Source organism: Stegodyphus dumicola, chromosome 5 (assembly GCF_044657685.1).
Source record: "Stegodyphus dumicola isolate Sdum_Otavi_A_Nest chromosome 5, ASM4465768v1".
Lineage (NCBI taxonomy): Eukaryota > Metazoa > Arthropoda > Arachnida > Araneae > Eresidae > Stegodyphus > Stegodyphus dumicola.
The window spans coordinates 29,920,088-29,939,311 of record NC_140772.1 but is presented as its reverse complement, the minus strand read 5'-3'; the positions used below and the strand labels follow the sequence as shown (position 1 = coordinate 29,939,311).

Below are 19,224 nucleotides of genomic sequence, written 5' to 3'. Positions count from 1 at the left end.
ACAGGGGCGTAGCTAGAGCGGGGCAAGGGGGGCATCTGTCGAGGGCGCAGAATCCAAGGGGCGCCAAACTGATGTTACGACATTTTAGAATTAAATGTTTTCTATCTTTGGCAAGCAGTAGGGGGCGAGAAATCTTCAGTTGTCCCTGGGCGCTGAAAACCCTAGTTACGACTCTGCTCTCACATGGACCCCACACATTGCATCTATTATTAAGAAGTTTCAAGCACGTAAAGCACAACTCTTTTCCTTAATTGCTCGAAACAGCATTCTATATATTACTATAACAAGTTACTCATTTACAAATCCATCTTGCTATGCTATGCATGCTCTGCATAGGCTTTATCTTGTCATACTAATAGAAAGAAACTTCAAATGGTAGAGATAATAGATTTCCCATGGTAAGTACGTAGCAACATTCACCAGGAACTGAAAATCAAACTACTAACAACCTGTCACTACCGGCTTGCTAAAAACTTTTATGAAAATCAAAAATTGATACATAATCCTATTATCAAAATCTGTCAGTACGATGTGAACGACCCTCTGAACTGTAACAAACCAATGTCTATTCTATGCACAAATAATGAAGAATTACAGTTTTTAATTCTTTCTGCTAGTTATGTATGTTTCTGCTGTAACATATATGTGCATACTTCACTCAGTTTCTCTGCATATCTTCTTTCAACTCATATGATTATATATTGTAAGTTCACCCATACTTTAAATTTTAAGTCTTGTCTCATACCACCTTACTTGAAAGTACCAAAGTTCTCGGATCTTTTTAATTATTGTTACATGTTTTCAGCAATCACACTAGCTCAATGGCTTTCTGGTTCAGCAGCTCTATTACACCTCTAACTCTCAAAATTCATTTTACTCATTATTTAAGCTCACATATTATTTTTACTAATTTATTCTTTAAAAAAAATTCTTTTTACTATTTTGGATTTTGTTTATGTTTTTAGTATTGATTAGAAAAGCATAACTCTATTTGATTAGAGATAAGGTTTCACATCTAGTTACCCTGGTGTGTGCATGTTCCACAGGGAAAAGTAAGACACTGAAAAGAGATTTCCAAACTATAAAGTAAAAATATATAAACTTTTTATCTTATATCAGCATGCAAAGAAACTTCTCCTAATTTAAAAATGTCAGAATTATAATGCAAATGTATAACAATTGTTATCCAGTTAAATGAAAATGTTAACTTTTACACTATTTTTTTAAATAATTATAATTTTCAAACTAATTAAACTTTATCTTACCATTCCTTTATAAAGTTATTGAAATATTTAACAATTTCTTCTGAGTCTTATCATATACTGGAATGTATTTTGTAAATTTACACAGAATGTAAGTAAAATACAAAAACAGCCTATAGGTGTTGCACATGAATGGGAAAAAATCTAGAATAACTAAAGTTCTTAATGGAGAAATCCTGAATTACCACAACTATTTTTTTAAAGAATGTCCAATTATATAAAATTCTTTCATGCCTAAAGGCAGTAATTCTTGACTTAAGAATAATTACTTTTATACTTTTTCCATCTTTCAAGATAAAGGTTTAACAAAATAATATTTTTAGCATAAGACGTTTTTAAAAGTTTATAAAAAAACTTCAATATTAGACCATTTCAAATAATTGAGACATTTAGCAGAATAATTCAGAAAATTTTAATGGTTTTAGAAGACTTTAATCTCATTTCAACAGTTTCTTATTGCTTAGCTTATAAATATATAAAGTTAGCCATATTACACAACTACTAGATCATACACATCTATAAAGGGATATCCAAAAATAACCAGAATGGCAGTACTGCAACTGAACATTTTGTAATTACAAAGGCCTTGTCAGCTTAGGCTTTCTCATACCTGTTTATCAAGCCTATCAGTTTGATTATAGTAGTTCATTATCTGCGCTAATTTATGTGTCTTCCTGCTTGAATCATACTGCCATTTCTGTGACTTGCAAAGAACGAAAAAATGTGTGTAAAATTTTGTTTTTTTGTTGAGGAAAACTGCAGGTAAGACCTCTATCATGCTTTGACAAAACTCTGAAGCTAACACGTTGTTGAATAAGTCAAAAGCCAAAAGACCATTTACCAGATAAGATATTTTTCTCGTTTGATAATTCTTGAGGAAGAACAGCACAGTGCTTGTGTCTCAGTCATACTACCTGTCAAGATTTCTACCTCAAAAGAAAGCTCTCAAAAATAATTCAATGCATTAAAAAAAGCAATTCCATGATGTGGATAAAGTACAAGAAAATATCTTGCTTGCCTCTGAGTAACATTCTGAATCAAAATTTCCAATAATGAGCAAATTGTTGTGTGGATATTGGTGAAGAATACTTTCAGATGAGCTAAACTATTTAGTGTAAAGTAGAATATAACTGTGCACATATGTGGCTGCAATAAGTCATATCTTCTATAGACTTCTAGCTTCCAGAGACAATAAATAAATTTTCACCATTAGTGGAAAAGCATGTCAACTTAAGCCAGTATGACTACATGTAGATAATCGAGACTTGGTATTCAGGGAACAGCATTTCAGAAACAGCCTCAGACACTGGCTGTTTTCTTATTGTGATATCATGGATATATATATGAACTTGAATAACCTTGAGTAGATCTCCAGTGGAAAGGCTCCCAGTCAACCAGAAATGGGCATTATAAAAATCAGCAATATGGCATCCCAACAAGTAACTTTAAAAAAATATTCAAACAATTTATTCATCATTGAAATAAAAGTATCATTCAGATTCTTAACATATGCATTACACACATATAGAAAGCTAACCAAACAAGTTGCATCCTTGGTATCTCTGACTGTAAGAATTCCAAGTCCCATATCTATTGGGTTGGCAACTAAGTAATTGTGGATTTCACTCATAGATGGCTTCAGTTGAATTTTTACGGTTGCAGACGTAGTACAAATGTAAAACACATTTTGTTATTTGATAGTTGGCAATTCAGCTGTCAATCGGTAAAAAAAGTTTTTTGATCGGTTGCGTAGTTTTCGTTTGGTGTTCATTGAAAAATGGAAAATCAAAAGGAACATTTTCGTCGTATTTTGCTTTTTTATTTCTGCAAAGGGAAAAACGCATCGCAAGCTCATAAAAAGTTATGTGCTGTTTATGGTGACGAAGCCTTAAAAGAACGGCAGTGTCAAAATTGGTTTGCCAAATTTCGTTCTGGTGATTTTTCACTCAAAGATGAAAAAAGCTCTGGTCGTCCAGTTGAAGACGATGACGACCTAATCAAAGCAATAATCGATTCGGATCATCACAGTACAACACGTGAGATTGCAAAGAAGCTTCATGTATCACATACATGCATTGAAAATCACTTAAAACAACTTGGCTATGTTCAAAAACTCGATACATGGGTTCCTCACGAACTGAAAGAAACACATTTAACTCAACACATTAACAGCTGCGATTTGCTAGAGAAACATAATGAAAATGATCCATTTTTAAAACGACTGATAACTGGCAATGAAAAATGGGTTGTTTACAACAATATCAAGCGAAAAAGATTCTGGAGCAGGCCAGGTGAACCAACTCAAACAACATCAAAAGCTGATATTCATCAAAAGAAGGTTCTGTTATCAGTTTGGTGGGATTACAAAGGAATTGTCTACTTTGAACTCTTACCACCAAACCGAACGATTAATTCTGATGTCTACATTGAACAATTAACAAAATTAAACAATGCAGTTGAAGAAAAGCGGCCCGAATTGACAAATCAAAAAGGTGTTGTATTCCATCATGACAATGCAAGGCCACACACATCTTTGGTCACTCGGCAAAAATTATTGGAGCTTGGTTGGGATGTTATGCCACATCCACCATATAGTCCTGACCTTGCACCATCTGATTACTTTTTGTTTCGATCTTTACAAAACTCCTTGAATGGTAAAAATTTCAATAATGATGATGATGTCAAATCGTACCTGATTCAGATTTTTGCTAATAAAAACCAGAAGTTTTATGAATGTGGGATTATGATGCTGCCTGAAAGATGGCAACAGATCATTGATCAAAATGGGCAATACATTACAGAATAAAGTTATTTAGTTCCATGAAAAAATTGTCTTTGATTTTCTAAAAAAAAATCCACAATTACTTAGTTGCCAACCCAATATATGGATACCTATGCCGATGTTTAAGCATCATAAGTAACACCTCATTATGGATCACAAAATATTAGCAACAGATGCAAGAATGTTATCTAGACAATGAGTCTCATTTCTTTCTACACTATAAATATGGTTCAATCAGTATATGGAAAGCAGCATCAAAACATATTCTGCAGTTAGTTGATTTAAAAACTATGCGGCAAAAATATAAATATATAGAGAGAGGGGGAACCAAAATAAGCAGATTTTGCTTATTTGGTAAGTAAGTAAATGACATGCTTAGGTGGTAGACGACACTTCTGAAATTAGTAAGTGAAAGGGCACAAATCACTCCCATATGAGTTTCGATGGTACGCATAACTAAAAGAATATAGAGTTCATTGACTTGCATTTTATCTATCAGTTGTAGATGGAAATGAAGCACCTGTTCATATAAGAATTCTTGAGTAGATACAGCTGCCAAATCAACAATGTTTGAGCATATTCACTCAGAACTCAGTGAGACTGGATCCTACTGAGCTTGTGGATGTGATCAGTGCCGGATTTATGTACAAGCTGAACAAGCTATAGTTTAGGGCCCCACTTTCTTGCCCCCCCCGGAAAAGTTATAGCATATCCCATATAAAAAACTGACTCATATCCCTTATTATATATCTCATTTTCACAGCTCAAAAAAGAAGTAACATTTTTATCTCTGGAAAAATATAATCTTTAAATAAATAAGTCAAACAAAATTATATTTTACTAAAATTTCTGAATAAGTTTTTGTATACATTCAGTACAGATTGTTTTGTGATACAAATAGTATAAACTGGAAATTTAAAACTGAACACATTCACTGTACATTAAAAATCAAAATTTATTCAATAAGCTTTTAAAAAACATCATTTGTAATTTACAAAACATTTAAAAATTATTAAACTTATTTAAAAATAGCAGGCATATCACATCTTAAAAAACAAATGATAATAAAAAATACATTGTATTTAAACAAATGACTAGTAAAATAAATACATAAATATATGACTAGCATATCAAAGAACTCTGCTAAATGAATAACCATATAACTATAATGAGATGTTTCTGCCCAAAATAAGCAGTTTCTCTACTTATACAAAAGCACATTCTAATTTCTTAAAAAATAATATGTGAATGTGTGTGCATGTGCCTGTGTGTGCACTCACTTCGCAGAAGACATTCATTCATTCAGATTAAAAAACACTGGAATAGAATTCTCTGTGTTAAGTTGCCACTATTATCTAAATCTTATCTTAAAAACCTGTTTTCAAGAGCCTAAACTCAAAATTATGTAAACAGTCTTTCAACAACTTGAAATCTTTCAACAATAAAAACAAATAAATAAATAAGAAGAATAAAACAAATTAAGTAAATATCACAACTTTAGTACCATTTGGATGGCAATGTTCATCTTACAAGAATTGCACATTAACAACTCAGGAAGTACTTTGCAAAATCTCAAAAACAAAAAGCTAGAATTGAAATTCTTTTTGCATTAGGCACCTACATTATCAAGATTTTTCTTCCCCCATCTCTGCTTGATGGAATACAAATTAAAAATCTTACCTCAATCATATTTTCACAAGAGTATGAATATACTCCTTAAATTGAAATTACATTTCCCTTTAAACCATTTTTAATGTACAATACTGCGAATCAACATTTTAAAAATTGTTTTTTTTAGTCTTTGAAGTAATATTCTAATGTTGTTTATTATCTGTACCATTTGCTCCTGAATTCTGATATTCTAATAAAATTTCCAATCCAGCTTTATGCTTTTCAATCAGTTCCAACATCTATAACAAATAACAAAGTAATATACATTAAATAATATGATGGTAATAAGTGTCAAAGAAAATAAAAGAGATTAAATATAACTCATGTATTTTAAGCAGAGATAAGTGAAATTAATGCAGACAAAAGTAAAATTATTAATCTGGACAAAATGAAAACAAATAATTACATATTAATAGTAACTATAATATATGTTTAGCATAAAACACACTTATAAAAAAATCAAAATCCTACTTCTGTATATAAATCTAATACAGCAGAAAATTAAAGGATAAACTGTTTTAATTAAAGAAAAATATATTATGTTACAACAGCTGAAGCCAGAAATATAAGCTGAGTCTTTTCAGCTGTCACAGAAGATTTAAAATAACATTAAATTTGATGAACCACTGCCAACCATTCAGCATTGTTAAAATATTTATTCAGAAGTTAAGGCAACAAGAATCAAGGTAATATTCATTAATATATAAACTCAGATTGTTAATAGATATCTCTTTCATATTGTCATAATATTTATCTGTACTATAGCCAGTATATCCTTTAATAACATTTTAATATTTCTCAAATCCAAAAATTTGCTAATTTAACTATATTATTTATTTATGTGATTAAAAAAAATCTGCTATTTAAACAAAATTCCATTCAAGTATATATCTACCGATATCAGCATGGTACAGATTTTACATTTCTAAAGTGCTCATAATAAAAAAAAAAGGTCCCAATTTAGATTATTGCAAAGTTATCATAGCTACTCAAGATATCAAGGCCCCTATTAAATTTATAAGTGAATTAGTTTTTCAACTGCTAATAGGAATAAAGCTTGGCCCACTCAGCAATCTAGCATCACTTTCATTGACACTAATGTAGTAAGAGGCACTAGTAATATTTCATTCAACAATATCTGGAAAGATTTGAGCAGTTACTTCCCATCATTTTGACATTTTCAGTAAAGCCTTTTGGTCAAAAATTCATGTTTGTTCTTTTTTTTTAACCTTTGTATATTTAGAATAATTTTAAAACTTGAAAACATTGTCAATAAAAAAATAAAATGGAAACCTAGGGCTTAAAATGATTTAGCAGAAACTGGATAATATTAAACTAACTTATGAGTAGGAAGTTATTCAAAACTTTAAATGTAAATATGAGTATATATTTTAATGTAACTATATATAATGCAACTTTAAATGTAAATATGAGTATGTACTTTAATGTAAATATATATATATATATATATATATTTAATATGTATACTCATTTGCACAAAATTTAAACTTTATTGTAACATCAAGTACTTATAAAAGGTATATATTTTATATATATATATATATATATATATATACACCAATATAAAAGGTATATATTTTCATAGCTGCCATTGCTTAGAAATGTGAAAACAACACAATGTTACAAAATGCTTCATAAAAATGGAAACCAAATACTTAAGCAAAATTCTATTGAAGAAGGCAAGTATACTGATAATCCGAGAATTAAGATGGATTTTCACTCACTGGTTATTGAAATCGGTTAGAAGTATTCCCTCAAACAGCCCATAATCATGCTTTCAAAAAATGGCATCATACAAATTTAGTCTGATAGTCAGGCATATTTGATAATTTGGCATTACTGAGGTCTTGAATGTGTTAAATTATCAGTTTTTCATGCTATTTTACAATTTGTAACATAAAAATCTAAAGCATTACAAAAAATTGAGTAAATATCGATTGCCCCTAATAAAATTTGCAATTACATTGAAAAAGAAAGATTTAAGAAACATACTTTTTATTTTGCCTGTTTCAGAGAAATCCTGCATCATAACCGTTAAATTAAACAGTTGTTTTTAGATAGGAAATCCATTAACAAGACCACTTATTTTAAAACAAATTACTATGCCTAGGAACACTGTGATATGACTTTCACAACCAACAACATTATTTTATTATATATTCAGTCTGATAGCTAATGAAATATAATTAATAAGCCTATTAAAAATGCAAAATTATGTCATTTAAAATTTTCTATTTTTGAGATTAGAAACACACTTTTTATATTTTTTCAGAAAGTGAAAATCAATTTCACTTTCTCTGTGATTCAAACCACAAATCTACCAATTTCAGCTAGATGTGCTAACTGCTTACATCACAAGACTGAACTGGATTGGATTATTTGAATTACAGAAAACACGTGAGGACTACTGCCTAGGGGCAAAGATGCTTTTATGGAGAACATTCTAAAGAAAATTCTCTCATGAAGAAAATAACACAACATGAAAATGAAGAAAGCAATGAAAATTTCCACGCAGCCAGCAGTTTGACAGGAGTTTGAACTTGAGTTGAACAACCAGAGTTGAGAGATTTTTGTGGCTTGGCTGCTAGTGTGATTACCTTGTAAGAACATGTATTGGAAAAAAGCAGAATTCCCTTAACCCCCCCCCCTTAAAAAGGTGACTCGGATTTGCAGCTCAAAACAGAAGTGAGAAAAACTATTTGTTCATTTCATTAAAGATCATGTATACACATCTTTAAATAAATAAGTCGAAAAAACTGCCTAGGGGGAAAGATGCCTTTGAGGATTACTTTCTAAGGAAAATTCTTTCATGTTACACATGAAGAAAACAATGAACATTTCTGTGCAACCAGCCCATTGACAGGAGTTTGAACTTGAGTTGGATTACCAGATTTGAGAGATTTTTATGGCTTGGCTGGTAGTGGCATTACCTTGTAAGAACATGCATTGGGGGAAAAGCAACATTTCCTTAATCCCCTCTTAAAAAGGTGAATCGAAAAAGACATGAGATCCAATCAACCAAATCCTATGTGATGATAACAGAGTATGCAAAATATATTTTACACAATATCCAGAAATTTTGTGGAAAAATATCTCACTTTTGTAACTAATAAAAGAAGTGTATGGGAAAAGACATGAGATCCAATCAACCAAATCCTAGTGATGATGAATTATTGTCCACCTTGTTTTTAACTCAGATACCTCTGCACAGCCTGAGGTTTTATGATGCAGGAAACATGAGAAATATATTATATCCTTGCCAGGATCAAACCATAGATCTAATTTGCTAACAACTTACACCATGAGAACATGGTAACCACTTACATCATGAGAACATCAAGGAGGGAATATGATAATTTCTCACAAAGTTCTTATAAGTAATATAAAATTGTGTTATATTTTTTCAAAAAATAAACACATCTTCATGATATGAGTATTTTTTTCCATCCAATTTAGTTTATGAAGATTTAAAATTTGAAAAAATGCAATTTTCTTACTTGTTTTTGATAAGCTAAGCCTCGTAACACTTGCTGCCAGACTGTAACCAAATCGATCCTTTCTTCAGGAAATTTTAAAATTTCAAATTCTATTTCACTTTTTTCTGATGGTGTGGAACTCTCTTCTCTATCATAATCTTTATGGAAAACCTTAGGAGGCAGCTTAGTCCTTTTTTTGGCTAAATTAAAATGAAATCTTTTCTAAACAAACTTTCTACAAAAAACATTTCTACCGATTGAGCATAATATCACACACACACAATATATATATATATATATATATATAACTCTTGGAATGTTAAAACCTGGTTATTTTCTAAAGCAATATTTCAACTCAAGGATGGCAGGAAATTTATTTGAAAACATAAAACTAATATGAATAATTTCAAATCCTATACTATGCTTAAATAAATTTATTAGATTGATTACTGTAGCAATATGAATGAATTCATAAAACCAGCATTTCTTAATCTATGGTCCATGAACCACAAGTGTCTTTGAAGCTCTTGTAGTCTTCACAAATTTCCCCCAACAGACAAAAAATTCAAACTAACTGAGTATACCCCCCTCTTTTTCCCCAATACAGTTTTGTGAAATTTATTACAAGTTACCTATCAATGGACTTCCAATAAAAGAAGAATTTAAAGCACTGTGACTGCAATGTTTTGTAACAGCATACATATAAACATAGAAGCATGTTCACTCATCTCATTAATGTGAGGACAGTATAAAGTCCAAGATTCAGATGTCTAGTATCCAGAACCTTCTAAAATTCGAACTACTAGCAATCTTTTATTTATTTATTTATTTATTTGGTATACTTTACACATGTGCATTTCATATTTTTCCATTAAAAAACATGTGGAGAATCAGATTTTTAACTTCATTTTGACCTTAAATAAAAAACTCTATATTGAAGAAACAATAATTTTTAACATAAATTGAATGATCACTAATTTTGCTCTATCGTTGCCTTTTTGATCGGCATACATCTCTAACAGGAACATTCTACATCAAAACATCATTTATTTTACATCTACTGAATAGTTTATATCCATGACACCAACCTAACAAATCATTATTTACTAATCTTTGTTTCCATTTTCCCATCAGTGTCAAGACACAGTAGCCTAAGAAATGACTCATGAAGCGATATCTTAATAATATTATTTTATACACATACATTTATGCGATATATTATTATATTATTTTATATATTTTATTATTTAATAATATTATTTATATATTAGTAACTGGATACCAAAGAGCACACTAACTTATTACATTGACATTACAGGCTTTAACTAACTTTGCTGCAAAGTGCCAAATATGTTGACAAGGAAAAATTAACAGAAATTTCTTTCCATATGCAGCAAAAAAAAAAAAAAAAAAAAAAAAAAAAAAAAAAAAAAAGACTTTGTAAATGATACTCTTAAACCAAAAGATTGCACTTAGTCTGGTTTGAATTGAAATGACTGATTTGTTATGCAGATAAGTCTAGGACCAGGGCCAGAGCTGGTGCGGCCGCACCGGGCGGCAGAATTTACAGGATTCAATATTTCTAGAATTTAGAGAAGCACCAAACAACAAAATTAAGGAATGGAAAAATCTTTAGAATTTAGAGAGTCACTTGGCAGCAGAATTTAGGACTAACAGAGACTGCACCTGGTCACAAAATGTCTAGTGCCTGCCCTGGATAAGCTTATAAGCATATATGGGAATTTAGGGTCTCAGATAAGCCCATGCTGTCCCAGATAATATGTGTGAGAAATTTGTGAAGTATAATAAATAACTAATATAATTCAAGCTTAATTTTATCAGCATGCGATAGAAGCCATATGAAGTTTAGCGGGATAGCATGTCTTTAGTCACCAGCCTCTTATTGTAATATATAACAGTAGTAGATATAATGTATAGCAGATGTTAGCTAAGCTTTAAGAAGATAGCTGCAAATTTAAAGATATTTGGTTTTTACAAATCAAAAGCAAAATTTCCCAATTTATGAAATTTGTTGAGAAGTGGTAATAAATGAAGATAACAGAACAGATCTGCCACTGTGATGACAGTATCCCAATCATAAATCAACTAAAGGACAAGGAAATCTGGGGTATGGTCCCAAACTCAGAAAATATTGCTATTGATACTGAAAGAAAGCAAAAAAGAACTTATTTGAGAGCAAAAAAATTCTGATTGATAATTTATTGGGAAATTACAGGCCTTAAACAATGGAACTTTGTAACTGAACAAGAAATTAGGTTGATATGTAGAACTAAAGAGATAGTATTAGCCCAGAAAACGAAGCAACTTTAACAGCTTACATTTAAAGAAATGCTTCATTATTTAATAAACAACTATTTCATATTTTCAGTTTTACAATTTCTACAAATCATTTTACTACATTTAAACTAATGGTCTGATAACTGGAAAAATTCCAAATCCAAAATCATCGAAGTCTCAACGAGTCCGAATCTCAGACTTTGTACTGTGCCAATATTTATTTACTTTTTAGTTATTAAGATAAAGATTACTCAAATTATAAAAGCTGAGAATTATTAGAAAGAAATTTAATTTTTAATTTAATACCAATATAAAATTAAATGAATTTTAATTAATTCTATTCTTAAAATATATGTAAACAGGTAGTAACATATGTTAAAGAACTTCTTTTAAAGAGGCGATCGTAAGGTGATCCACAGAACATTCTACTTTATAAAAGTGGCCCCCAACTGAAAAAAGTTTGAGAAACACAAGGCTAAACAAAATGCTAAAATAAAAAATAAATAAATAAAAATTAAGGGAAAAAATTAAAAAAAAAGAAGTTGAATTTAGCTTTTCTTTACAATAATAACTTGACAATCCCATTCCAGAAAATATAAAGCACATTTAAATAATAATATTCATAAAAGTCATTTTCTCATTAGAAACAATTAAAAGATAATATTTCCCAATAATCATTTAAAATTTGGACATGCGTGCTTGCAAAAGTATATTAATAATACATTCCTAGAGCAAAAAATATAAAAAGTCAACTGTACTTTTGCCAGAATTTAAATCCAGTTCTTCCAGTTATAAGCTAAACATGCTAACTACTAATGCCGCAACAGCATGCAGAAAAATGCAATAATTGCCTTGAATTCTTCCTCACTAAACATTCGTTGGGGAAAGACGTAACACCCAATCAACCATATTCAGATGGGGATGAAAGATCAGAAGGGTTAACTTTGAATACAATGGGTATAAAATAGAAATCTGGGTACTATTTTAGAGTGAGTAAATTAATATTTGGGAGTAGAGGCACGAAACATGAAAAATTAACTGTGTCTTCACTATAATCTAATCAGATTCATCTCAATTGAATTAGAGAGCTTTCCATTGCCAGCAGAATATGTTAAGCACTTACACCATGACATAATGAACAGGAAAATGTAGTAATTCCTTACATATTCTTTTTAATGAGATACCATTAAACTTTAAGAGATTTTACAGGAAAAAAGAAATATATTCATGGCATATAAATTCACTGCTTGGAAAATCACCTATTCAGTATTGGTATTTTTTACAGCTCATCACCTTATTCCTCAGATCCAAATTCCTTTCAGTGCACTTGACAGCCACTGGGTAAATTATGGAACCCTCTTCAAATCATACAGAAACTCAAATTAAAAATACCATGGCATGTCTTCATTAATTTGATTATTAACAGCTAAGAGAAATTGTTTGATAGTAGATTAGTATTTGATAGCAGAAACTTGACATTTTTAAGACAATCAGTAGAAACCATTTTCATAGTAAGTTAGTTAAAATATCTGAAGACAATGAAAAGAATTCTACAAATTTAATTAATACAAAACCTACAAACCCAAAATATTTTGATATGCCGTTTCTGCTAATTGCTCTCTTCTATTCTTTTTGACTAACCTCGGCAAGATAAGGTCATTTCCTAAAATATTTGTTTGCCTTTGAATCCATTCTTTAACAGCTGATAAACCTGTAAAACAGAATAACCATAAAAATATTTAAATCATATCTGTCTAAAATAAAGAGCAGTTAAAGCGAAATATATTATTTGCATAAAAACATAAATTATTGGATCTAATGGTGGAAAAATGTAAACAATTTATTCTCACTAATATCTAATTCTTATTTAAAGTACAATTGAAATTTTGCAGTATTTTAGATGTAGTTACTAATAATTGTATGATCAGAAAAATTAGGTTTTAAAAAAAAACTAATTTTTTCATACAGAAATACTTTAATATTCATGCAAAAATTAAAGAGGTTGCTAAAAACTGCAGATGAATTGAAAACTGTTGATTCGCTAATAAAATAAGGCAGAACATTTTACTTCCAGGATGCTTTCAATATTAAACATATATCTGATAGACAGCTCACATCTACTGAAATTTTTGAAATTTTTCTTCGATTGTAATATATTTAAAATAAAAATACAATCAAGTAACATAATTTTAAATTTCCAGATTTTTTTTTAATTGAATACATACTTTTTCACTAAAATTGTACCACTTAATTTTTTTTCATACTTTATCGTTTATCGTTTTTCATTAGTATAAAGTGAAGTTTAAAGCTATTATTTCTCATATATTGATTAATGTATTGCCTTTTCGTACTCATTGTAGTACTAATGTTAGTTCAATTATAAATTAAATGGTTTTATTTCTTGCGCAGTGCAGCGCGTGACGAATATTAAAAGAAAGCTAAGCCGGAAAATTGAAAATACAAGAGCGCGTGCATTAAATAAATAAATATCTCTTTTTGATTTCGAGAAAGTACTGGAAAATTCTAGCGCGTGATTTTAAAATCTTATAAAAGGAGGAAAACATCTCAGTTTGTAGTAGTAGTTGCTTAGTTTGTTGTTGTTTAGAAAACTACTGTTGTTGATTGTAGCGAATTCGCGGATTAGCGTTCTTTAGCTGTTTTGAATTACATTCTATTGGACATTTGAGTAGTTAAAAGAAAACTACTGTGAGATATTGTAATACTGCATGATAATTTGAGAAAATTTAAGCATTTTTGTTGTGATAATAATAAATTTTTGTTCATTTTTCATCGGACTTGTGCATTCATTTCATAACGAACCCATACGCACGCAACAATTTTTGGTGTCAGAAGTGGGATTTGAATGCCAATAACAAGAGCGATGGAAGAACAATTGAGACAGCTCATTAGTGCTTTTGCTGCATTCCAAGAAAAGATGGAAGCTGGCCAAGCATCATTTAAGGAAGAAATGAAATTGGGCCAGGAATCCGTTAAGGACGAAATGAAAGCCGTTCAAGCTGGTCAAGAAGAAATGAAAAGAGAAATTACTTGCATAATAGAAAATAAATTTGAAGCTATGGAAGGCAGAATTGACGCAGTTGAAAATAAAGTTGGACATATTGAAGAAAGAGTTTCTTCGGTGAAAGAAGAAATAGAAGAAAGAGTTTCTTCTGTAAAAGAACAAATTGATGAGAGAGTTTCTGCAGTTGCCAAAGAAATGGATACTTTAAAGAAATTCGTAGCGTCGGCAGGGAGCAGGAGTGATGATTTTAAATTCTTACCAATGCCTGCTCGTCCACCTCTGAAGCTATCCACATATGATGGGAAGACCTCCTGGCAGGTGTATAAGACACAATTTTCTATCGTGGCGGATGCGAATGGATGGGATTCCCAAGCTAAGGCCTGTCATCTCGCCGCTTCTCTAAGAGCCGACGCAGCGGATATCCTTCTGACTCTTCCCGAAAACAAAAGGTTAGATTTCGAAGCTCTGTCCGGCGCCTTGGAGTTGCGCTTTGGGGAGAAGTGTTTAAAAGACTACAGCAGGCTCCAATTAAAATCTCGTCAACAGAAGCCTACCGAAACACTTCAGGAGCTCGCCGCGGATGTTGAAAAGTTGTCCCATCTCGCCTTTTCGGAATGCCCGACGGAAACAAGGGAAATCCTGTCCTTGCAATACTTTATCGACGGCATCCGAGATACTGAAATACAGAAAGCTCTACGAATGGCGGATGTAAAAGATTTAAAAAGTGCTCTAGTGTACGCCATGAAATTTGAGGCAGCCCAGCAAGCCACTCGTCGAGACCGCCACCCAGTCAGAGCTGCTCAAGTCCAGGAGCCAGGGGATCAAGTCACCGCTCGACTTGACAATTTAACTAGACAACTGAACGCCTTGAGACGGAATATTGGTGAGAAGAAACCGACCGTTAAGTGCTGGAACTGCGGTGCTGAAGGACACATACGACGAAACTGCAAAACACCCCAGGGTACTGATGTTAAGACCGCTTCTAACAAGCAGCAGGGAAACTAATTAGTGGCCATCTCGCGGGGCGAAGGTTGCCAGATAATGAAAAGCCCCCGTTTAAAGCGCTTCAGATTTCTGCAGTGAGAGGCGGCAGTAATGGACTTTTCATAATAGGACATATTAATGGAGTTCCGTGCAATATGACTATAGATACAGGAGCCAACGTCACCATCATCCGAAAAGATTTAGCTCAACAACTAGGAAACAAACTTATCTGGACGCCGCCCTGCGTTACCCTCCAGACTGTGTCCGGTGAGAAGATCGACATCGACGGAAAAGTAAATGTTAACATCACGTTTGGAAGTGCCGCTTACCATCACACGGCATATGTAGCAGAGATCACTGATTCTTGCATACTCGGATTGGACTTTCTAAGGAAATACAATTTTTCCTTGGATTTTAAAAATAACGAATTGCATTCTACACCTGAGGACATAGCGTTATTTTTCGTTAATGATGAAGAAGTTAAATCTGTCCATAAAATCATAGCACAAGACTATATTACAATACCGGCAAGAACAGAAATTTTACTTCCTAGATCCATAGCCGAAAATAGAAATTTCCGCTACGGCATCATAGAATATCCCAATAACTGTAATATCCCAAAAGGAGTATTAGTAGCCTCAACACTCGTCAACCTATCCAGAACGGTTATCCCGGTGAGAGTCGCCAATGTAACTGAAAAGTCGAGAGTTATTAAGAAAGGTGAAGTGGTTGCAACATGTACGCCAGTAACCAGCGTTGAAAAAAACAGTAACATCCCAGAATCCGTGTCCTCAGAGAGCATTACATCGGAGTTATTGCAGAATGCACAATTAAACGATAAAGAGAAAAATGCTGCCGATCGCGTCATTAAAGATCTTCAAGTTGTTTTCTCCCGCTCATCTTCTGACGTAGGTCGAACTAGTTTGACACAACATAGAATAGATACTGGCGATCATCCCCCGATCAAGCAACATCCAAGACGTCTACCGTTTGCTAAACAGGAAGAGGTGCGAACATTGTTAAAAGATATGGAAGAAGGCAATGTCATCGAGCCTTCAGCGAGTCCATGGGCATCTCCCATCGTTCTCGTCAGAAAGAAAGACGGCTCAACAAGATTTTGCATTGACTATCGCCGGTTGAATGAGGTTATGAAGAAAGACAGTTACCCTCTTCCTAGAATTGATGACATTGTAGACACTCTTTCTGGAAGCAAGTGGTTCTCAACACTTGATTTAAAGAGTGGGTATTGGCAGGTAGAAATCCATCCTGATGACCGAGAAAAGACGGCATTTACTACGGGACAAGGACTTTGGCAGTTCAAAGTGATGCCGTTTGGACTGTGTAATGCGCCGGCAACATTCGAACGTCTTATGGAGACTGTTTTGAAAGGCCTTTCTTACGAAGCCTGTCTGATATACCTGGACGATATCATCATCATCAGAAAGAGTTTTGAAGAGCATCTAGAAAATCTTAGAAAGGTGCTTCAGAAACTGAAAGAGGCCAATCTGAAGCTGACTCCCGCTAAATGCAAATTCTTTCGAAAGGAAGTGACTTACCTGGGACATGTCGTCATCTCTGCAGAAGGTGTGCGCACGGATCCTGAAAAGGTATCAGCGGTTAAATCCTGGACGCGTCCCGAAAATGTCCATCAGCTGAGAAGCTTCCTAGGGCTTTGCACCTACTATAGGAGATTCGTGAAGAACTTTTCTTCCATCGCAAGACCACTTCACAAGCTGACAGAGAGCAAGCAAAGATTCTTGTGGACAAAGGAATGCGAGGATGCATTTAACAACTTAAAGGAAGCTTTAACATCTGCTCCAATCCTGACGTATCCTCAGCTCGACAGACCATTTATTCTCGACACCGACGCGAGCAATGAAAGTGTCAGTGCTGTTTTGTCCCAAGAAATAGACGGCCAAGAACGTGTAGTAGCTTACTGGAGCAAGTGCCTGTCTAAACCGGAGAGGAATTACTGTGTCATAAGGAAAGAGTTGCTCGCCATAGTCAAAGCTGTAGAACATTTCCATCATTATCTATACGGGAGAAAATTCCTCCTCCGCACGGACCATGCCTCATTGGCCTGGCTTTTAAATTTCAAAAATCCTGAGGGTCAAATAGCCAGGTGGATACAGAGACTCCAAGAATATGGCATCACTATCCGTCATCGTAAGGGATCATCACACGGAAACGCCGACGCCCTGTCTAGAAGACCTTGCCAAGAAAGCTGCCGATATTGTTCCAGGGTGGAAGTGAAATACGAGCTGCTGACTCCGGCCGCAAGACAAATTACAACATCAACATCGGCTGATCGATACCCGTGGAGTGATGATGAAGTCAGGAAAGACCAGCTGGAAGACCGCAACATTAAACCCATACTTGATTTAATAGAGTCATCAAACAGAAAACCTACATGGCAGGACATTTCTATCTGTAGTCTTACAACAAAACAATACTGGGCACTCTGGGATTCACTTCACATTCGAAACGGCGTCTTATACCGGAAATTCGAGTCGGATGATGGGAAGACATTCCGATGGCAACTGATACTTCCAAGATCCCGGATTCCTGATGTCCTCAAAGAACTACATAACAGCCCTACAGGAGGTCACTTTGGAATTATGAAGACCTTACTGAGAGTTCATGAGCGCTTTTACTGGAATAATGCAAAGAATGACGTGCAAAAGTGGTGCCGATCTTGCGATGCCTGTGCAGGTCAGAAAGGACCGAGGAAACGCAGCCGAGGCAGACTGCAACGTTACAACGTAGGTGCGCCTTTTGAACGTATCGCCTTTGACATCCTGGGACCTCTGCCACGAACTGCTGATGGCAGCAAATACATACTCGTTGTCATTGATTACTTCACCAAGTGGCCTGAAGCTTATCCTATTCCTGATCAAGAGGCAGTCACAGTAGCTGAGGTAATGATACAGCACTGGATTTCCAGGTTCGGAGTGCCTCTTCAGTTACATTCCGATCAGGGAAAGAATTTTGCCTCGGCAGTAATCAAAGAACTATGCAAACTACTTGGCATTGACAAAACTCAAACGACGCCATTGCATCCCCAGTCGGACGGCATGGTAGAGAGGTTCAATCGAACCATCCTTAATAACCTCTCATTAGTGGTTTCCAGAAACCAACAGGACTGGGACAAGAAATTATCACTCTTTTTACTGGCTTACCGCAGTGCTGTCCACGAGACTACCGGCTATTCTCCATCACAGATGCTCTTCGGTCGTGACCTTCGTCTGCCTTGTGATCTATTGTTTGGCCGCCCTCCGGATGCTCGTTCATTGTCTGAGGAATATATTCAAGATCTCCAGGCCCGGTTTGAAGTGATGCACAATTTTGCACGAGAGCGAGTCAACTTGGCGACGGAGAAGATGAAGACCCGATACGACACAAGAGCTACTGAACATCAATTCCACGAAGGAGACAAGGTGTGGTTGTGGAATCCGACTCGACGGAAAGGACTTTGTCCGAAATTACAGTCACCTTGGGATGGGCCGTACACAGTCCTAAACAGGCTGAATGACGTCGTGGTTCGGATTCGTAAGTCTTCGAACTCTAAACCTAAAGTCGTTCATTATGACAGGTTAGCTCATTACTATGGCCATAGTACATAATGTAAATAATTGTAAATAGTATAAGACCATGGTCCATTTTGTTTTTAAATGTGTATTTGATTTGTATTTGATAGCATTTGATTTG

General features: G+C 33.7%; 1 protein-coding gene across 2 annotated transcripts in view; it reads right to left on the bottom strand.

Annotated features, from left to right (window-relative positions):
• Positions 1 to 4,864: 4,864 nt before the first annotated feature.
• Positions 4,865 to 19,224, bottom strand: part of LOC118187408 (uncharacterized) — a 50,508-nt gene continuing 36,148 nt past the window's right edge. For both annotated transcript variants that reach the window (XM_035357627.2, XM_035357626.2), the window contains exons 7-9: positions 13,093 to 13,221; positions 9,234 to 9,412; positions 4,865 to 5,954 (exon numbers count right to left, since the gene is read on the bottom strand). In XM_035357627.2, the coding sequence (XP_035213518.1) occupies positions 5,859 to 5,954; positions 9,234 to 9,412; positions 13,093 to 13,221 (404 nt within the window). In that variant the 3' untranslated portion in view covers positions 4,865 to 5,858. The remainder of the gene's footprint in view (positions 5,955 to 9,233; positions 9,413 to 13,092; positions 13,222 to 19,224) is intronic.